Source organism: Schistocerca cancellata, chromosome 1 (genome assembly GCF_023864275.1).
Source record: "Schistocerca cancellata isolate TAMUIC-IGC-003103 chromosome 1, iqSchCanc2.1, whole genome shotgun sequence".
NCBI classification, from domain to species: Eukaryota; Metazoa; Arthropoda; class Insecta; order Orthoptera; family Acrididae; genus Schistocerca; species Schistocerca cancellata.
The window spans coordinates 1086624011-1086643641 of record NC_064626.1 but is presented as its reverse complement, the minus strand read 5'-3'; the positions used below and the strand labels follow the sequence as shown (position 1 = coordinate 1086643641).

At 39.0% G+C, this 19631-nt stretch overlaps 1 protein-coding gene across 3 annotated transcripts in view; it reads right to left on the bottom strand.

Moving 5' to 3' along the window:
* Positions 1-2980: 2980 nt before the first annotated feature.
* Positions 2981-19631, bottom strand: part of LOC126091182 (S-adenosylmethionine synthase) — a 32042-nt gene continuing 15391 nt past the window's right edge. For 2 of the 3 annotated variants that reach the window (XM_049907042.1, XM_049907043.1), the window contains exons 4-10: positions 19226-19348; positions 18700-18812; positions 5393-5536; positions 5084-5302; positions 4784-4966; positions 4355-4488; positions 2981-4034 (exon numbers count right to left, since the gene is read on the bottom strand). In XM_049907042.1, coding sequence (XP_049762999.1) covers positions 3932-4034; positions 4355-4488; positions 4784-4966; positions 5084-5302; positions 5393-5536; positions 18700-18812; positions 19226-19348 — 1019 coding nt within the window. In that variant the 3' untranslated portion in view covers positions 2981-3931. Of the gene's footprint in view, positions 4035-4354; positions 4489-4783; positions 4967-5083; positions 5303-5392; positions 5537-7422; positions 7536-18699; positions 18813-19225; positions 19349-19631 lie in introns of all 3 variants that reach the window. The other variant, XM_049907041.1, reaches the window with a different exon arrangement.

Sequence of the window (19631 nt, the reverse complement as noted above, 5' to 3'; positions counted from 1 at the left end):
TCACTTGCAGTACTGTTTCTGTGGGCAAATTACTGCAAAATTCTCAGCTTTTGGTCCAACCAGACAAACACTGAATGTTTAGTTTTTTTTCACTTACATCTTATTTTAAAGCGAATGACGTGTAACAGGCTTAAATTAATAAAAAAATTAAAAAACTTCCACACGAAATTTTATCATGTATAAATCACGTGTCCAGCTGCAATACATTCACGCTGCAGAAGTCTCTGAAGTCAAACCAAAGTAGACCAGCAACGGCTTCCCCATCAGATCCCATCTAAAAAACTAATATGCCACAGTGTGTTCTGAAATGAACACCAATGCAAGTCTCAGTCTTTCTCGGTTGAGTTCTATGACAGCAGTGTGATAACTTCCCACCTTGCAACTGAACTGCCTCATGACTTCTAAGCCTTTTGCCTTCTGACAGATCTATCATATTTACATATGGTTTTTTTTTTTTCTTTCTGTGACATCCTCTGCATGCCTAACAACATTCTGCTACTTCTCGTCATTTTCCCGCCTTTGGTCTTTTACAGAAACAGCTATTGGAGAAAGGTGGTATTAACCCCAAGTCAGGCATTGTAAATCACTTCATTCACAGCAAATACATTATGTAATAGCTAAAAGCAATGTCTACAGTTACTGTTGTGATTTTGAACATTCACGGAGTTGTGTGCATAGAAGAATATGTTTCTGAAAACAAATTTCTGAGACATACTACATTTACAATGCACATAGTGCAGTTTATCACAAAGAATGAACATTATACTAACCATCTTAGATTAAGATGTTTGAGACTTCAATGCAGAGTCAAAGCAAATTCTTCAGAGAACAGGGTGTTAAGCCAAACAGACTTTATATACAAAACAAAATTTCATTTTAATCCTGACACCAGAAAGGATGAAACTTGAAAAATTTAACAATAAACTTACTCTTGTTCTTGGTGTGGTAGAAATGTGCAATCGAACTAATTATTATATGAAGTTAATTTGAAGTCAGAACAGAGTTAAAAGTTTAGAGAAGGGTACAGCCCATGAGATTTGTTTGCAACATCTGTGGGGTACTGGGGAGTGGTGGTTCATGTAGGTGTTGAGGGGTTCTGTGGTGCAACAGACTTAGGGTGGTTGGAAGCAGATATCAAGGATGGCAACTTTGGATACGGACCAGGTTACCGAGTTCAGAAACTGTGAAGCTATTGCAGAAAACAAAGTTCTTTGCCATGAGCCGTTGGTCTAAAGATATTTATAAATCTGTACCAAGCCAGTTTGCTTATGTTCTGAGGAATGTTTCTTCCATATGATCCACAGAAGTGAAGACATAGGACAGAGCCAACAATTTCCTGTGGCTCCACAGCCCAGTACAAGTTGAATGTCACTTCTGCAACTTTTGGGTCCCTAACCCACCCTAGTAATCACACATGGGAAAGGTACCCTACAGTTTAACAGACTGACTGCCAGCAGCTCTGCTGCATTACCACTGGCCTCATGGCAACCAATGTTAACATGGGGAACTGAACCACATATCATTCCTGGCCATTTTCACACCACTGACAAACACTGGCTTACAGGCAGACTGAAAAAATCCATTGTTGAACCAAAATTTGAGGCAGTGGCATTGAGACATCAGGCCCGTGCTTTACTGCTGGACCCAAGCTCTAGGGGTATCTGTAGCAAGGTTGTATTGATAGTTACATGAAAGGCTGCAAGTGGCTATGGATGAAATATTCCAGAAAATGGTTGTGTCTTTAGTGTGAAACAACTGTGCAGTAAAAAATGTAAACTACTGTCTGGTCATTAGTTTTTCTCTGGAAAGGACAATAGTGCATCCTGAGCAAATAACATCACAAGCAATTTTAAAATGCATTGCAGCCTGTCCAAAACAAAACTTCATTTAACCACACTAGGTTTCTCTCTGTTCACATGTTCAATGTTATGCAGTTTCACGACAGTAACAACAACTAGCTGCATAATCTTGTTGCAAAAATTGTTTATATGGCTACAAACATTTTGAAACCACAGAGTTCATTTTCAATACTGGAATCTTCTTTCTGTCCACCACAAAGAATTACTGAACAACTGGTCCATTTCTGGGACCAGAATAAGCTGCAGTTTCTTAAGTTGTCCTGCATTTTTATTGTGGCAACCGAGTACCATTCAACAAAATTTTGAAAATCTTCATGTTATTTAATTATATTTCTTTATACAACAAATCGCTTTTTTTAAATTCCAAGATTAGTCAAAAGTGCAAGTGATAGCACTAAATGCCATCCACACCGATACTTGTCGAGGTTCCCTTCAAGCAAACAACCCATTTTTACCACTACTTATTGCAACTGAGCAGTCACAATTTTGTCTACAAAAACGTGCCCAATGCTAAGCATCAGGAAGCATTCCTTCATTATTTCCATCAGTGGAAGAAGGCAATTCACAGCCAACATCAACTTACAGGATCTCACCTTGAGATTGCTGAAGGCATTAAACTCCAGACTTTTGGGGCATCCATCATCATTTCAAGAAGTCACTGTCTTGACAAGAACCCCCCCCCCTCCCCAAAACCAATGTGTGTGTGTGTGTGTGTGTGTGTGTGTGTGTGTGTGTGTGTGTGTGTGTGTGTGTGTGGTTTGAGGTTTTCATATGAAGACCCAATTAAATATAGAAAACATGCCTCAAACATTACATAGATTCTAATTTGTTATGTACTGTAGCTTTTATCATGTGAATATTCTGTACAATAGAATTAAAGGAATCACACAATTTCAAATCATGTGCTGATTTAATTCCATAAAATTCCCTTACAATGAAGTTTTGTTTTTTACTGGTGAATCTAGTTGTAGGTGCAAGTATTCCCCCCCCCCCCTCCAGAGCTCCAATAAGAGCTGTTACACTTCTTGCACATTTCATTTCCGCTTCCCAAGGAAAATAAATGGAACAGAACAGCATAAACACACTCTTGAGGGCAAGGACCAATGAAATAAAAACTCAAATGTAAGAAAAAAGTTTATTTGAACAGTGAATATCAGATATGAATTAAAGCTGCATTCATTCCTAAAGAGCTTACATGACACACTTACTTCAAACACTAACTTACAGGACAAAATCACAATGCAATTCACAGGAATATTATAAATTAAAAACACACACAACTGTTCTCTCAATGCAGAATACAGCAGTTGAGATTACGTCACATTTTCCACTTTTATTTCATTTAATCATGCAAATTATTTTCAACCTGGGCAGATAACAAAGACGTAACTTCCTACATGAACACTGACATCACTACCTTTTCTACAGAACATCAGTGCTGCTACCATAAATGCAAAAGTAAAGTCATGGCTGCCTGTTACTCTCCACACATCTTGACAGATCGGAGTGTTTTCGGAAATGCTCTTTTCCATTAGATTCTTTTTCAAAAACACAACACAAAATGTGTGGAGTTTCCAACAAGAGAAGGAGCTCTAGTGGGAAAGGTGCTTTCTTTGCCACACACTTTTGCAGTGAAGGAATACCTTCAACTGTGATCTGCCAAGAGATGTGCTTTGTTTCCCCCCACAAACTTCACAAAATCTGTTTAAAAGCCTGCTTACACTTAGGCAATTCTACACATTTGTAACCATGTACAAGCAAAATAATTCTCACACTTTGAAAAACATAGCAGAGCTGTACAGAACTTATTACACTGACATACTAACAAAAAGTAGTAACACACAGGTGTACAAATGTATAGAAAAGCCAAAACAAGCAAAGGTTCAGAACACCTAAAAATGAGACTTCAGGAGCTTCCTGCTTCAAACTGGTCAGTAAATTGCTTACATTTTACACCAAATAGTGAATTACTGTATACTGCACAACATTACACTGACAAATCATACAGTAAGACGTAAAACAGTAACTGGAATTCATGACAATTTTTATCTAAATTTAAAATTCTTCATTTATCAAACAACCAATCTTTTTGGCTGTTCCCATGGGAAAATATCTCTGCCAAAGTGACCGTATGTGCTTGTTTGCTGATATATAGGATTGCGGAGATTCAGTTCCCTGCAACAGAAAATTAACAAATTGTTTTAGTAAGTGTGTAGGAACTGTCAAACCACTTAACTTACTTCCCCAGTAACCCCCCCCCCCCTTCCACATCACCACCACCACCACCACCACCATTTCGGTATGCACCACAGCAATACCATCCTCAAACCTTAACTTTGTGCTGAATTTGTTGCATTGGTAAGGAGAGGAAACCACCTAAGACACAAATGCCATAACTGTTTCAAACACCAGAAGTCAAGATTACACACACACACACACACACACACACACACACACACACACACACACAGAGAGAGAGAGAGAGAGAGACTTACTTCACAATTCTTCCTGGACGCAAGTCAAAGTTTTTCTTCACTATCTCCAAAAGTTCCCTCTGGGTTTTCTGTGAAGTGCCATAATCAAATACAGTTATAGAAAGGGGCTCTGCTACACCAATAGCGTATGATACCTGAAACAAAACAATTAATTACCAAAGGGTACTCCAAATCTGTTGAGTACCTACTGACTTGGCTAAATCCTCAGATTACTTTGTCGTCATTCAACCGTCAAGAGTAGCAAATACAATGAACATCATTGGGACTGGATGAGTTTTAGTCTTTCGGCAGCAATAACGAAGAAAATTTAGTGGCAAAATAAACTATATAAAGAACTGAATTATTGTCACCACCCTCCACCCCACTTACAGAATAAAACTGAACAGCATTTAAATTGTTACACTAGTGGGGGTGAGGGGACCAACTCACCTGAACAAGGCACCTCCTGCATAAACCAGATTTCACCAAAGACTTCGCTACCCATCGTGCGGCGTACGCAGCAGATCTGTCAACCTTTGTGAAGTCCTTCCCAGAAAATGCACCACCTCCATGTGCTCCCCATCCACCATATGTGTCCACAATAATCTTTCTGCCTGTCAATCCGGCATCACTCTGCAATAGAAATTCCCCTCAATAAAAGTACTGATTTTTACATTACAAGGATAATGTTGATCTAAATTATTTACAATAAACATATCAAGGAACTTCTGAAATATTAGCAGTCATTACCTGTGGACCTCCAACAACAAACAAGCCACATGGATTAATATGGAATGTCGTTTTTTCATCCAAGTATCTTGTAGGAATAACAACTTTTATAACTTTCTCCATAATTTCAGTACGGAGTTCCTCTAATGAAATTTTCTCAGAATGTTGTACAGAAACAACAACTGTGTGAACTCTCTGAGGTACGCAAGCTCCATGGGACATATAGTATTCACACGTTACCTAAATAAGAGAGATTAAACATTAAAGCAGACATGAAAGAATATGTACTAAATATTCATATTTCTGGTAACCAATAAATTAATAACTAACTTGGGTTTTTGAGTCTGGCCTTGCCCACCAAAACTCTCCATTTCTCCTAAGCTCAGCAATTTTTTGATTAAGACTGTGAGCCAAAACTACTGTCAATGGCATGCATTCTTCTGTTTCATCAGTTGCATAACCAAACATAAGACCCTGAAAGAAAATGCACAGTTAGTTCAACCAGTTGAAAATACATTACACCAAAGAAAATTAAGTCACTCAGTTGAAAAATTTGAGCTTAAGAACATTTATTTGTTGTGTAAAGCATGATGTAAGAACAAACAATATTGTACAATAAGGATCAAGTGGGCCAAAGTAACACTACATTAAACAAATATGTGTTTACAGAAATACCCTAATTTGTAGATATCTTGTTTGGCAGAAAGTAATCTAGAAGACTGCTTCCAAGTGCTATACTTAATTCCCTGCTCACAAGAGCTTATGCTGTCTACATTCTGAACTTTGTACTACCAATAATAGTCACTATTTGATAAGATACAGCTCTGTACTAAGAAAATTGTCAGTTTACAGCAGGCCAAAACGAAACTCTTAGCTCTACAGTTGTTCATGTCTCCCTAGAAACTATGTTAATTTGCTGCATTAACGCCAATTTTCAATGCAAATTAGTTTGTTCCATAAGAACACTGGAGACATTTTAAGTTGGTACTATACCTTTTTGCACAGAAGATCTGCAATGGTAAATGAGCCAGTCTGCCCTGTCTCCCATTACACCCCAACATTCAAACTGACTTGCAACAAAGATTATGTTAATTTGTAGTTATTTTCACATTTAGATAATTATCAATTGTAATGAAACTGAAACAAATAGCCCTCCCACACACTTTTTTATACTTGCAAGCTTTCAAAAGTGAAACACCAATTCAACTCGCTTAATAACCAACGTGTGGCTAATGCTGCAGATCAATTGATCATGAAAATCTAAAACAATATCCAACCACTGGTATGTGGCAGGGAAAGTAAAGGCATTGCACAGTAGAATATATTTATAACTAAACACATTTTATATCTTCCCGTGCACAAAGTGTACCCTACACATGTCAAGCTATGCTGCTCTTTAATCAATTATTTCCATTATCTGAATTTCTCCTGTTAACCATTTTGCTGCTACACACGCACTCTGCATCCCGTGCTGAGGACAGCTTTTGATATGGCTGTTACTGTTCACCAAATACTGGCGCCTCTGCCAAGAGACTTCCAAACAATACAAAATACCCGTTATAAAGATTTCCAAAAACTTTTTGCACATCTTACAGTCTGATACCTTCACTCAAGGAACCCAATTTCTTTCCATTATCCGTCATACATACTGTGCCGCATCAAATTGTGACATGGAACAAAATTTTTAGTTTGCAAAGGTAAAAACACATTTTGTGAACTTTGCACATGGCACATTTTAGTTTTCACACTGCAGTGAAAGAAATGTACATAAAATATCAATATTTTGTTTAAAATTGGGAGCAGAATGTTCTCTCATTTCATTCTCAAATTATTGGGTTTTAAATCCTAAGTAGGAATCTGTATGCTGCAGCCATTCAGATTCTTGCACACAAAGAATCATGTTGTCAAATGTCTTATTTTGTGAACTGTTAAGATATCCAAACAAGATCTTTCACGAATTATAACATGGAACGACGTGTGTGTGAAAGTAGCTCGCCCACGCAGCAAGAGGTTGGTGGCTCAGGACGCACACAGACAGCCATAGTAAACTAGGAATACCCAAGCAGTGCACATGTACACTTCCACAGCACCTGTGGAACAGCATACCAGGACATGTGTAGTAGTCCACAGCAGTGGAAGGGTTATAAGGATACCCTTCTGAAGCATATGCATAAATTTTGCAAAATAATTTTGAATGGACCCTGCCATGCAAATATTAAAGAAGCACATTCAGTTAATGCCCTTTCATATCACAACATTGAAGTATAAACTTAATTTTTGTGACATTCACATGAAAGTAAGAAAGAAAATACACTATTGCTTTGTACTATTCTAATACTAGCCAAATTTAATGAAATCACCTGATCACCAGCACCAACATCATCATCATTACGGTTCAGGTGCACACCAGCAGCAATGTTTGGAGATTGCTGATCCAGAGACAACAGCACGCTGCAGATCTTGTAATCAAACCCTACAAACCAGACAAGGACAACTTGCAACTTAACACAACACAAACATACCATAGCTCAATGCAACCCTGTTAAATTACTCTGAATCTGGAAGCACTGCAAAAAAACAAGTACCTAATCAAGCACAAAAATTTATCAAAATCTCAACATCTGGCTATACTTTAAAACTTGGCAACCCAATGCAACAAGCATTATAAGCATTTTGTAATGGTTAAAGCAGAGCACACTGAGATCCAGCAACAAAAAATCTTAATTCACAGTTCAGCAAGAAAGCTGGAATGTCTCAGAACAGCATGGGTTACAAGTGGTTTTTTTCCTCTTCAAAGTATAGGCAGTAAAATTAAAGTACACTATCTGCACAAACGATTATCAGCAAAAAGAAAAATTACTACACAGTTGAGAAGCAGTTAAGCACAAACTATTTTGTGGGACATTTGTGTGTGTACTGTGGGTTTCACTCATTCCTTATTGCTCACTGAAAATGACTGATTAAATTTACAACTTTTAATGCATGGAATTTTAAAAGAGTACGGCAGCAAAACAACGATTTCCTTGTATAAATATGCGACAAGAAACAGCATCACACAAAAGTTACTGGTGTAACAAAAATATTTTTAGACAGTACTTAAGGACATAGTAAAGCTAATGTTACATGAACTTTTAGAACACAACAGGGTGCTATACACTGTATGGAACTTTATCAGTGTGAACAATTGGGCTTTTTTCTTTTTAATTTTGTGTTTCTTCACACACATGCCTTAGTTTTTCTTTTTAAAGGATTTTTAATATAAATTTTTATGCAATTTAAGGCAAGTAACCCGCACCACAGTGGGCAAGAAGTTGTATCACGTCACTATGTGTTTATTATTGCTTATGCATGTGTGTTTGACTGTTCTAATACCCGAGAATTAAATTTTCATTGCAGTTGAGTGTGTGCTCATGAACTTCCTGGCAGATTAAAACATGAGCCAGACAGACCTGAACTCAGGACCTTTGCCTTTCGCAGGCAAATGCTCTACACTTAACCAACCAAAATTCTCGTGACTTGTCCTCACACCTTTACTTCCATCACTACCTCATGAACGTACTGAACTTCACAGAAGCTCACCTGCAAAACTTGTGGAGCTAGAACCCCAAGAAGAACAGACATTGCATGGCTCAGCCAAGGGATGTTTCGAGAATGGAATTTTCACCCTGCAGCAGAATGATGCTTCTTTCGGTCAAGGGTCAAGACATGCTTAAGTTAAGCAGAGGTTGAGATTTCTTAAAAACAACTGTTTTTTCTTGGGACTCACCTCAAGATTTTTTGTAGCCTGTTTAGCACTAAAGTAGAAAGTGTCTGAATCCTAATAAAAGAGAACCTTATTTAAACAAACTCATTACACCACTGCAGCGAAATTTTAATTCTGGAATTTTATAAGTCAAGCATGCACATAAGCAGTAACAAACACGATGTGACATGACAACTTCTTGTTCACTGCAGCATAGGTCCTCATCCTCAATTCTATCGAAATTGTTCTTAACATTCTTCTTAATGGAAAAAAGCTAAAGGGTGTGCATGAACAAAAAATTTAAAAAGTGAGAACTGCACAAATGTACACAAAAGCTTCATGACTGTTAGCTAGTTCATGTCCCTTATTCTGTTCAGATGTTTTCTAGGCAACTTAACATTTGCCCAAGTTATGCACTGGCAGCTTCCTTGAGCTCAAAGAGTTCTTTACGAGGATGTACGACTAAAACATACTGTTTCCATATTTTGGTGTAACAAGTGAACATATAAGCCCCTACTAACTCAAATACCAATCATTTCAACCATTTACAACAAGAGTATTTTTTCCCCACCACCTACCCAGCCAACTTTCAGCATCTGCCATTATCTACAGAGTATTCACATACTGTCAGGCAACCCAGTAAGACAAAATTGCACTGAACATTTCTTTAGAACAAAGCCTCTAAAGCAGCACAAGATCAGGCACTGGAAAAATATACAAATTTTTTGAACCAACCAGTGCATTAATGACTAAAATACACTAATGTTGATTTTTCCTTGCTTCAGTTTAGAACATACACATGCCTTGGGAAAAGATATCACTTCCAAAATCAAACCTAACATTGGTTTTCTGGCTAAAGGACAGAGCTTGACAATGTTTAAAGTTACTTTGTAGAACATCTGTATGAGGCTGCACAGGACAATTTTCAAAGGGGGGTAACTAATCTTACTGGATTTGCCATGAACAGTGCAAGGAAAAATTTTGCATAAACATTTTAGTGTGACATGGTTTTGTACCAAGCTCTGTATTCTTAATTTATTCTAAAAACAAAAAGCCTATATATGCACCTCTGTTTAGGCAGTGCTATTTCTACAACATAGCTACATTTAGGAAGACCAAGGACAGTTTCAGCTTTAACAAAATTGATGAAAAAAAAAAAAGCCTCTCACAGTAACCACTGATCTAGCAGCTATTAAACATACGTGTTTTACTACAGTAAATTAGCCCAGACAATTCTGTTTACAAATTCCAGCATTTGGGAATGAAGGATATATTGCAGGAAGAGTTCAGAAAAGCTGTTGTTGGTGGGAAGAATCCATACGAAGCTGTCAATGAAATGAAAGACGTCATGTTGGGCAGTGTGCTCAGCAACAGAGGGGTCTGCTTGTTTCTTGGCCACTGTTTGTCAGTGGGCATTAGTGTAAACAGGCAGCTTGTTGTTTGTCGTGCCAACATAGAATGCAGCTTAGCTTGTAAATTACATGACTGGTTTCACAGGTAGCCCTTCCTTTGATGGAATAAGTGATGTCTGTATCTGTACTAGATTAAGTGGTGGTGGGAGGATGTATGCGACAGGTCTTGAATCTAGGCCTCTTACAGATGTATGAGCCACGAGGTAAGGGATCGGGAGCAAGGATTGTGTAGGAGGACACCACTGGGAGACATTTCTCACTTCAGGGCATATTGAGAGCCAGTCGAAACCCTGGCGCACAAGGGGAATTCTCCTCTGTGGGCAGGCAGTGAGACTTTAGGAGGTTGTGGGGGACTGGAGATATAAGGCACCTTGTAGAAGGTTGAGAGGATAATAAAGGTAAGCGAACACCTCAGTGATACACTTGGTATATTTCGAGAAGGAACACTCGTTACTGCAGATGCAACAACCACAGGTGGCTAGGCTGTATGTAAGGGACTTCTCAGTATGGAAACTGGTGGCAGCTTTCAAAGTGGAGGTACTGCATGGGGTTAGTAGGTTTGATGTGGACAGAGGTACTGATGCAGCCATCTTTGAGGTGAAGGTCAACATCTAGGAAGATTGTTGGGTTGAGTAGGACCAGATGAAGCAAATGGGGTAACTGTTGAGCTTCAGTAGGAATGAGCATAAGGTGCCCTTACCCTCCATCCTCTAGATGGCCCATGAATAGGTTAGCATCGGATGGTGCCATGCAGGTGCTCATAGCTGTATCCTGGATTTGTTTGTAGGTATGGACTTCAAATGAGATGTAATAGTGGGAGAGAGGATATAGTTATGGCGACTAGGAAGGAGGTTGGTTTGGAATCCGTCCAGCATTGGGAGACGGTGTTCAACAGTAGTAAGGCTACAGGTATTAGGGATGTCATGTGTAAAGGAAGGTGGCATCAATCATGGCAAGCAGGGCACCATGTCGTACAGGGACAGGACCTGTGGAGGAACTGATTGGCATCTTTTATATAGAAGTGTAGGTTCCTGGTAATAGACTGAAGGTGCTTGTTTACGAGAGAGCAGAGATTCTCTCAGTGGGGAAAAACAGCAACCACAATACAGCTTCCTGGGTGGTGGGGTTTATGGACTTTAAGAAGCATGTAGAAGACATGAGTGCGGCGAGTGGTAGGGGTGAGCATAAATATGGACTCCAGGGAGAGGTTCTGGGATGGACCAAAGGATTTGAGGAGTGACCTGAGATACTGCTGGATTTCTGGAATAGAATGATTGTGGCAAGGTTTGTAGATGGATGTACCTGACAACTGCTGGTCGTCCTGCCAGGTAATCGTTGCAGTGCAGAACAACAGTTGTGGAGTCATTGTCCGCAGGTAATGATTGTAAGGCCAGGATCAGTTTTTAGATTATTTAGATGGTGGACAGCAGTTTTCTGTGCAGATGTAAGGTTAGTTTCCACATTGAGGGATTTGGGGAATGACGGTGACTACGGTTCAAGGTTACGAAATTCCGAAAAATTAATCGGTAGCAAAATTGTAGAGACTGGGAGAAGGAGAGGTCCTTAACGAGTCCTGCACAATTCAGTTTGTGAGTGGGGCAAAAGGTGAGGCCTTTGGGAAAGTCTTACTTCTGTGGTGCTAGAGCTTTCAGAGGAAAGGTTCAGGGCTACGTTTCAGGTCCTCAGTACCACCTAGTGTTTCATGCCTTGAAATGAGAGGTCCTGCCAACTATCCTTCCCACAGTGGTATTCTGCCATTCACTGAACCTACACAGTATACTCATCCATCCCTATACAACTCCTGCTCCCAATCCCTACCTCACAGCTCATATCCCTGTAACAGACCCAGATGCAATACCTGTCCCATACACACCACTACCGTTGCTGAGCAAGCTGCCAAATACAACATCCTTCATTTCAATGACTACTTCAAAGCCTTTACCAAATGGATCCTTCCCACTCAACACCAGTTTTTCTGAATTGCACAGGTGCGAACTCTCCCTGTAATATATCCCACATTCCCATAACCCTCCTGGCCTCAAACTCCTCATCCCGCCCCTTCCCTGTTCCCATTCCAGCACACAGTCCTCCATTCACCAATTCACCCTTTCTTTACTTCTCTCGTTTTCCACAACCCCCCCCTCCCAACTTCTCCCCTTCCCTCCATCTAGCCTCAGGACTAATCCTAGCTGCCCTACCATTTCTCCACCTCATCTTTGTGTGCTCCCCAGCAGTATTTCACTGCCCCCACCCTGTTACTCATCCCCCTCCCCACCCCAGCATCCTCCTTACCCCACCTAGTTGCCACACTCCCATCATGCGCTGCTGCTTTCACTTGCAGTGTGGCTTGCAAGCTCTATCAACGAAGGCCTTATTGGCCGAAAGTTTAAATTGTGAGTCTTCTTGTGCCTATCAGACTCAGCATCTCTGTTATATGGTGAGTTTATTTTGTAATATTGTTACATTCCATTATGGATTTTCCACTGATTACAGGCAATATACATGGACTCATCTTCCAAATTGAAGTGACCTAAATATCTAAAGCCTGACAAACCACCTTTTGCAGTGCAAAATGCTGCAAGACGTGAATGAAGATAGTTCTGGAAGGTACCTATGAGGATATGGAGCCATGCCAACTCCAGTGCTGTCCAGCTGCACTAGGTGTCATGGTTGAGGATCCATGGCATAAACAAGCTAGGTGGACCTACAGATTCTTGACTGCGTTTAAATAAAGCCTTTACGGTGGCCAGGGGAGTACAGTGAACTCTTGAAACTCCCACCACACACACACACACACACACACACACACACACACACACACACACTGCACAGAATACGGTGGCCGATGCGCATTGGCCAACTTTCGTACACAGTGTGTACCAGCCACATTCTGGCTAGTCTGCAATAACATAAGCGATGCGCATGTTCTGCAATCTTTCTCAAACTATTTTACAGGAACTATTTGGTAAAAATATTTCACATTTGCCTTATTTATAGCTTATCAGGTTCAGGATGCTGTGCCTATCACTTAATTAAGGGTCATAGTTGATCTGTATTTAAATGGAAGTAAAGTGCTGACCGACATAAGAAAAAGTTTGCAACAAGAAATAGGGGTCATTATGTTTATGCAAGGCGCATGTACATAATGTGTTGCTGCATATGAAACATAGCTGACATATTGAATTTTTCTGTATGCTTGGAAAGTGGTCTGTCACCAATCTCGAGAGAATTGATCTGATGTAGCACACTATTTACTGTTTTTCTCAGAGTGAAATATCCACAACATTCCTCATATTTCATGAATGGTTCGAGATACTGAAAAGATTGTGGCAAATGATAGCCTGCAACAGGAGAATATTTTACCATATAATTATTATGCAAAACTTCATTACCTACTATGTTATTTCACTAACAACACACGTTTTTAACGAAAGTGATTTATAAGGGGCACTGGTTGCTAGTAAAATGAGAAATGCTGTCAAGTTTTGGAAAAATATAAGTGAAGATATTACACTTTCATTCTGTACTGAGGATGTGCTTTTTTATAAGCTAGTGCCCTTACTTTTCCTCACAGCTCCTAATTCAATAAACCGCTCTTTCAAAATTGTGTGTGTGTGTGTGTGTGTGTGTGTGTGTGTGTACAACACATTACTGAGATGATATGGAAAACTCCACTGTGTTTGGCAAAAGAAGCCAATTTCAACATGGTGACAAGCAAAATGTTTAAGCGTTACTAAAACATGGCACTTCCTGAAAGTTACAAATGGTTAGCAGGTCAGGCAAAAATGAATATTTTCAGCTGAATTCTGTTTAGATACTAGTCAAAGTAGAGGTGAAAGATCTTGTTGAATGGTGTAGAGGCTCCACTTACCACTAACAAAATATGTGAGCATAGGCTTCAGTTTACTACAGCAGCTCTCAGCACTCAGCCATTTCCCCTACAGCACCTGACCATAACACCCACCACTACGGCTCTCCCCACATGAGCCCTGCCCACTGCACACCGACTGGTCACAGTATTCTGTGGTGACTCCACACTGTGACCTGTGTGACATTGTATTATCCTGCTGGCAGATGCCATCATACCAAGTTTCAAGCAAACTGCATTTAGGGCTGGGCATGGTCCCGAAGGATAAATGCATACATTTGTTGATCCACTTTGCCTACAGGAATGACCCCTGGCCTGGACCCTTCTGACGAATTTTGCGTAGTGTGTCATGCCATACAACAGCCATCTGTCCGATGGAGCATGAAACACTATTCATTTGAAAAGGCCACATGTTGACACTCACTGGCAATGAGATAGCTTCTTGGTTCAGCTGTGCGGTCAGTTGATCAACAATCGCAAACCTACCGTCCTGCACACATATCTGCAGCCAACTTTCACCCATCATCTAAGACCCATGGCACACCAGTTGTTTGGCACTTTCTGATAGCATCATTTTGCCATGCACAGTTTACTTTAATCAAGGCAACATGCAAACTGTTCACGAATGTAGCAGTTTCAGAAATGCTTTCACTCTTGGTCCGAAAGCTATTATGGCCTTCTGGACATTGGACATATCACTTCATTACCAAATTCCAACAAACAATGACTGCACTGCTTCCTGCAACCCCCCTCCCCAACACACCTCCACTGCTAGTGCTGCAACCTGCTGCTTGGGTGGCTACTGCAAGTAATGTCTAACAAGGCAGTGGTCACGTTAATAAGACTGAACCGTGTATTTACCTTCAAGAAGTTTAATCCAACAGTGCCAAGTAAGAATAATAAAATCCACTAGGTCACTGTATAAACAAGATTTCAACTTTTTATCAGAGAAAGAAATGGAAAAATCAAGGATACTGGCTAACGTGTGGAATTTCCTGGCCGACCAACAATCAATTCCGTGGCAAAATACATATGTCCCACACGACTGCACTCTGATTACACGGCTGCCCTGGAGTGATTTGTTTACATTTGGTTCATTGTGTTTAAGTTCAATGAGATCCCGATTGGTTTTTGTGTAAAACAAAAACTAGTGTTTGTCTTGGTTGTTTTAAAGGAAAAGAGCAGAAATCTGTGAGTAAAGTGGGCAATGCAAGGAAGGAAATTCATCCATATTCTATTATTTAAGTAGCTGGGAATCAAAGATTTCATAGTTATTTAAGAATAAGCGAAACATGCACTTTAGAACTGCTTGTCATCACCAAATTATTCCTAACAAAAATAGCCATGAAGCTGTAAACTGCAAGGAGAAGCTGTAAGCTACATTACAATTTCTAGCCACTGGCAGAAGTGCAGAGGACCTTAGATTCAGTGCTGTTATATCCTCACAATTGTTAACAAAATATCCCTGAAACCTGCTACACAATTTATACCGAGGAAACAAACCACAGTAAAGCAAATTAAATAAAAATACCTTCATGTAAACATTACTAATTTATGTATCTTAAAAAACAACCTGTAAGTTTAAGAAACTTATTGAAATTTGAAGAAGACTACACACGGTAGTGTGCACATCATCTACAATTTAACAATTGTTAGAACAACCTTTTGTAGCTTTGTTCTTCATAGAGGGGTTCAATATAGGCTGGACTAACACGTCATAATGAAGCAAGTATATTTTAGAATTAACATCCACTGAATGTTACTTCGGTTTTTAAATTTCAACACAAGCTCTATAGACTTTGTGTGACAAAACCATTATGGATTCATTGAAATAATGAAAGTGCTTCACTTTTTTTGCAACCGTATTCCACAACGTGTTCCACAAACAACTGCAATCTTTAACTTTCTTCAGAAATAGTGACTAAAGAAAACTTGCCAGGAAGTTGGCACATCAGCATTACACATGCCACTATTTGTTGGATGGGGTGGTTCAGCAGTCAGGTCAACATCCTGGCTATGAAAGTTTGCTTGGTCAGTCAAATATGTGTAAGTGTCCTATTTGCCGGTCAGTGCATGTGTAGTGGCCTTCATCTTTGTTAAGCAAAAACAAAACTGATACATTTTGATCAGGAAATAAAACCTTAAAACCTTTATCAAACTGCGCAAGGATATGAAAAACCGTGTGTACAACAATGAAGAAAGCAAGCGTTTCATATTGTTAGTCGTCTGGAGTAAACTGTGTGTAACCAAAATAACATTTTACAGTAGGGTCCAAGCGAAAGAGGCATTGCAGTTGTGAAAGACACTGACCTCATATTTGAGACGTTGGAGTTTGCCATGTCCTGTAATCATGATTTAGATTTTCCATTTCCGGCAAATACTGTGATGGTACCTACTTCGATGCCATCACCCACCTGTCCTATCCTCATAAAAGCCGTCTTCCTATTTTGTGTGCAGGTTCATTTTAGAACTATTTATTTTCACTGTGTTGAATGAAAGTCCTAAACCATTGACTGCTGGATGAATTACCAAAAACAAAAAAAGCTAGTGAATCTTCTAGATTTGGTAATAAATGGAGAAATGTGGCACCTAATGCATGTCCAACAACAAAAAGGAGCTAATCCAAGCTCTTTCATAAATATTAAAACACAATAAGATATTTATGGCACTAACATTAGTTTTAGGCATTGTTAAGACAAATCTTTATGTGGAACACTACGCTGATCTATTTTCATGACAACTTCACGTCTATTTCACCTCTTACAGCACTGCCTTAAGAATTTACATACCAACAAAATATAGTGTAATTTAAGAACAGGAACTCAGTAAACCACAATGAGCAAGTTCCAAAATTGTTAGTATGCCACAGTGTTAAAAATCTTACCACATTCAGTAAGCTTAGAAAATCTGAACACATGCACTTTAAATTAGAGCAGAAATCAGTCAAAAGATTGGTTTCAATTTATCATGCATATTGTCTATGCAGGTGGTATGTTGCAATGTACACAGAGTAAAATATAGAATACTGGTGCCAGACGTCAACCTTCCAGGAGCCAAGTATCTGCCAATTAACCAATAAAAGCAATTTCCAGAAGTATAAACAAGCACTGTACATGAACTTAAAAATACCTTCAGTAGTTACCTTAGTTTATAAAAACATACAGAAAAATGTAACAGCCACCCAATGAATCATACTGATTCATTATGAAATATTTCATTAATGACAAAACAGACGACAGAAAATTATAGTTTATGGCCTATCTTCTGACTGGTTTGGTGCGGTCTGCCATAACTAAAGCAAAAATATATGAATATTCTTAGACTCGTGCATCATCAAGTATTGTAATAGCTTGCTGAATTAATTCAAGATTAAGACAAATTAAATTTAGCTGGCAGTCAGCATATTCAAATATTCTGTCATGGGAGGCAAAGTGAATTCGGAGCAATAATAATAAGATCGCCTGACAGACTAACAGTAAATAATAAAGCAAAGTTAAAGCAAACAAAGCAACATTTAGCATGGAAATTGCAGCTGCCTCCCAGGATCACTCATCAAGTGCCTTAGGAAGGCACTTAATCCAGAACTGTGGGAGAAAAGGGTTGAGCAAATTAATGTGCACAATTTGACTTTTTAAGCTGGCAGAAACAAATGTGGGTCAAATACAGTTTTCGATCGATGTCTCTATGCCTCCCATGACACCAAAACGTATGTTTCACTGGGTGTTCAAGATATTTTATAAATGCATAGCTAAGATAATGAAAGAAACAGCAATCTTTTACATTAAATCTTACACTACTTACAATAAGTAATTTTACTGAAATGTACTATTATAACAGTAAAACCATACCCATAAGGGTGTCAGTACAGCAGAGCTGCAGTCACCTGCTCATGGAAGCAAGGTGTCATTTACAGCATAACTGCAACCACCTTTTTCTGGAAACATGGTACCATCACAAAGCAACACTGCAACCTGTTTCTGAAAACATGGTGTCATTTACAGCAGAGCTGCGACCACCTGTTCCTGGAACGAGTATTTTACAGCAGAGCTGCAACCATCTATCTGAAAGCGTGGTGTCATTTACAGCAGAGCTGCTACCACCTATTTCCAAGAATGTTGTCACAGCAGCGCTGCACTCACCTGTATTAGAATAGTGATTTGTGTTTGCTCACCATAAATTGGTTGTATTTTTTTCTTCTTTACCTGCTTTACAAATAAATAAATAATCATACTACAAGCCATCATCCCATCAAGGAATTAAGCACAGTCAATACGGCACAAATCACAGTGTTTCTGGAAAGAGAGTCATTTGTGTAGAAAACAAGATTTATGAAAATACTTCATGGGCCAGAACCCATAAGGGTTTTCACATACGTCCATCTACCTGCCAACTAGCAAAACAAATGAACAATTGTTCATTTTGGTTTGGAATGATAGCCCAGCGTATTTGACAGTTCTCTTGAGAAAGAAATTCTGAATGCCAATTCATGCTTCAAGTATCTGCAATGGTGGAATTTTTGCTTGCTAGACACACAGCAGATGACACTGCTGCTGCTGCTTCTTACTTTTTACATGCTACAGAAAGCATTAACCTCCCTACAATAAATCATTAGTACCTGGTCCCCTGCACCTATATCCAACTCTTGCCTGTCAATGTGGACTCCATCCGCAATATTTGGCGACTGTTGTTCCAATGCCACCAGAAGATTGAGTGTCCTGTGGTCAAAGCCTACGAATGCGAGCACAGAAATCAGCATTATCTTAGCAAAAGGCACGTTATTAAACTAACCAAATCCATACAAGTAATGCTCTATGCATAATGTCGACAAATTAACCTTCACTTCATAATATACCTGACAAAGAAAACTGGCCTTTGGACACAAACTTCCAGTCAGCTGTAAGAATTTACATGTTATTGCAGATCACCGTGCACTTCCTGAAGGGTTGTAAACAAAAATCCACAAAGTCAATTGCTGAATAGAACTGCCCTTGCTAATACACTGAACTACCTTTGCCAATAAAAAAAAGTTAAGAAATTAAGGCACACCAAGTTTTATTCTTTTGACTAAGCAATCTGCATTTTGTCTTGTCAACAAGATTTCTAGAAAAACATTCAGTGGAGAGCAATAAAATTTATTGTACCTTTAGAAGAGTCATCATATCCTATGTGCTTCACTGTTTCCCTCACCACCTTCTGGTAATCAATGTTTGCCTTTGATGTTATTTCACCACAGAGAAGAATCATGCCAGTTTTTGCAACAGTTTCTGGAGGAAACAAAATAGAAAGTAAATTCAAGTTATGCATTACAATTAAACCAAAGATATTAGTCAATGCAGGAATAAACTTAAGTTAGTAACCACTAAGCTATAAACTAGCAATAAAAACTGGTACTGAAGTATCAAAATTCATCGTACACAATAAGTATAATCAGTGAAGCTAACAAATTTCACATAACCTTTAACTTAAATGGGAAAGATTTGTACGCAATCACTATAAATTTATTTAAATTAGCTGTACTCAATACAATTACAGAAAAGGAAACTTGTC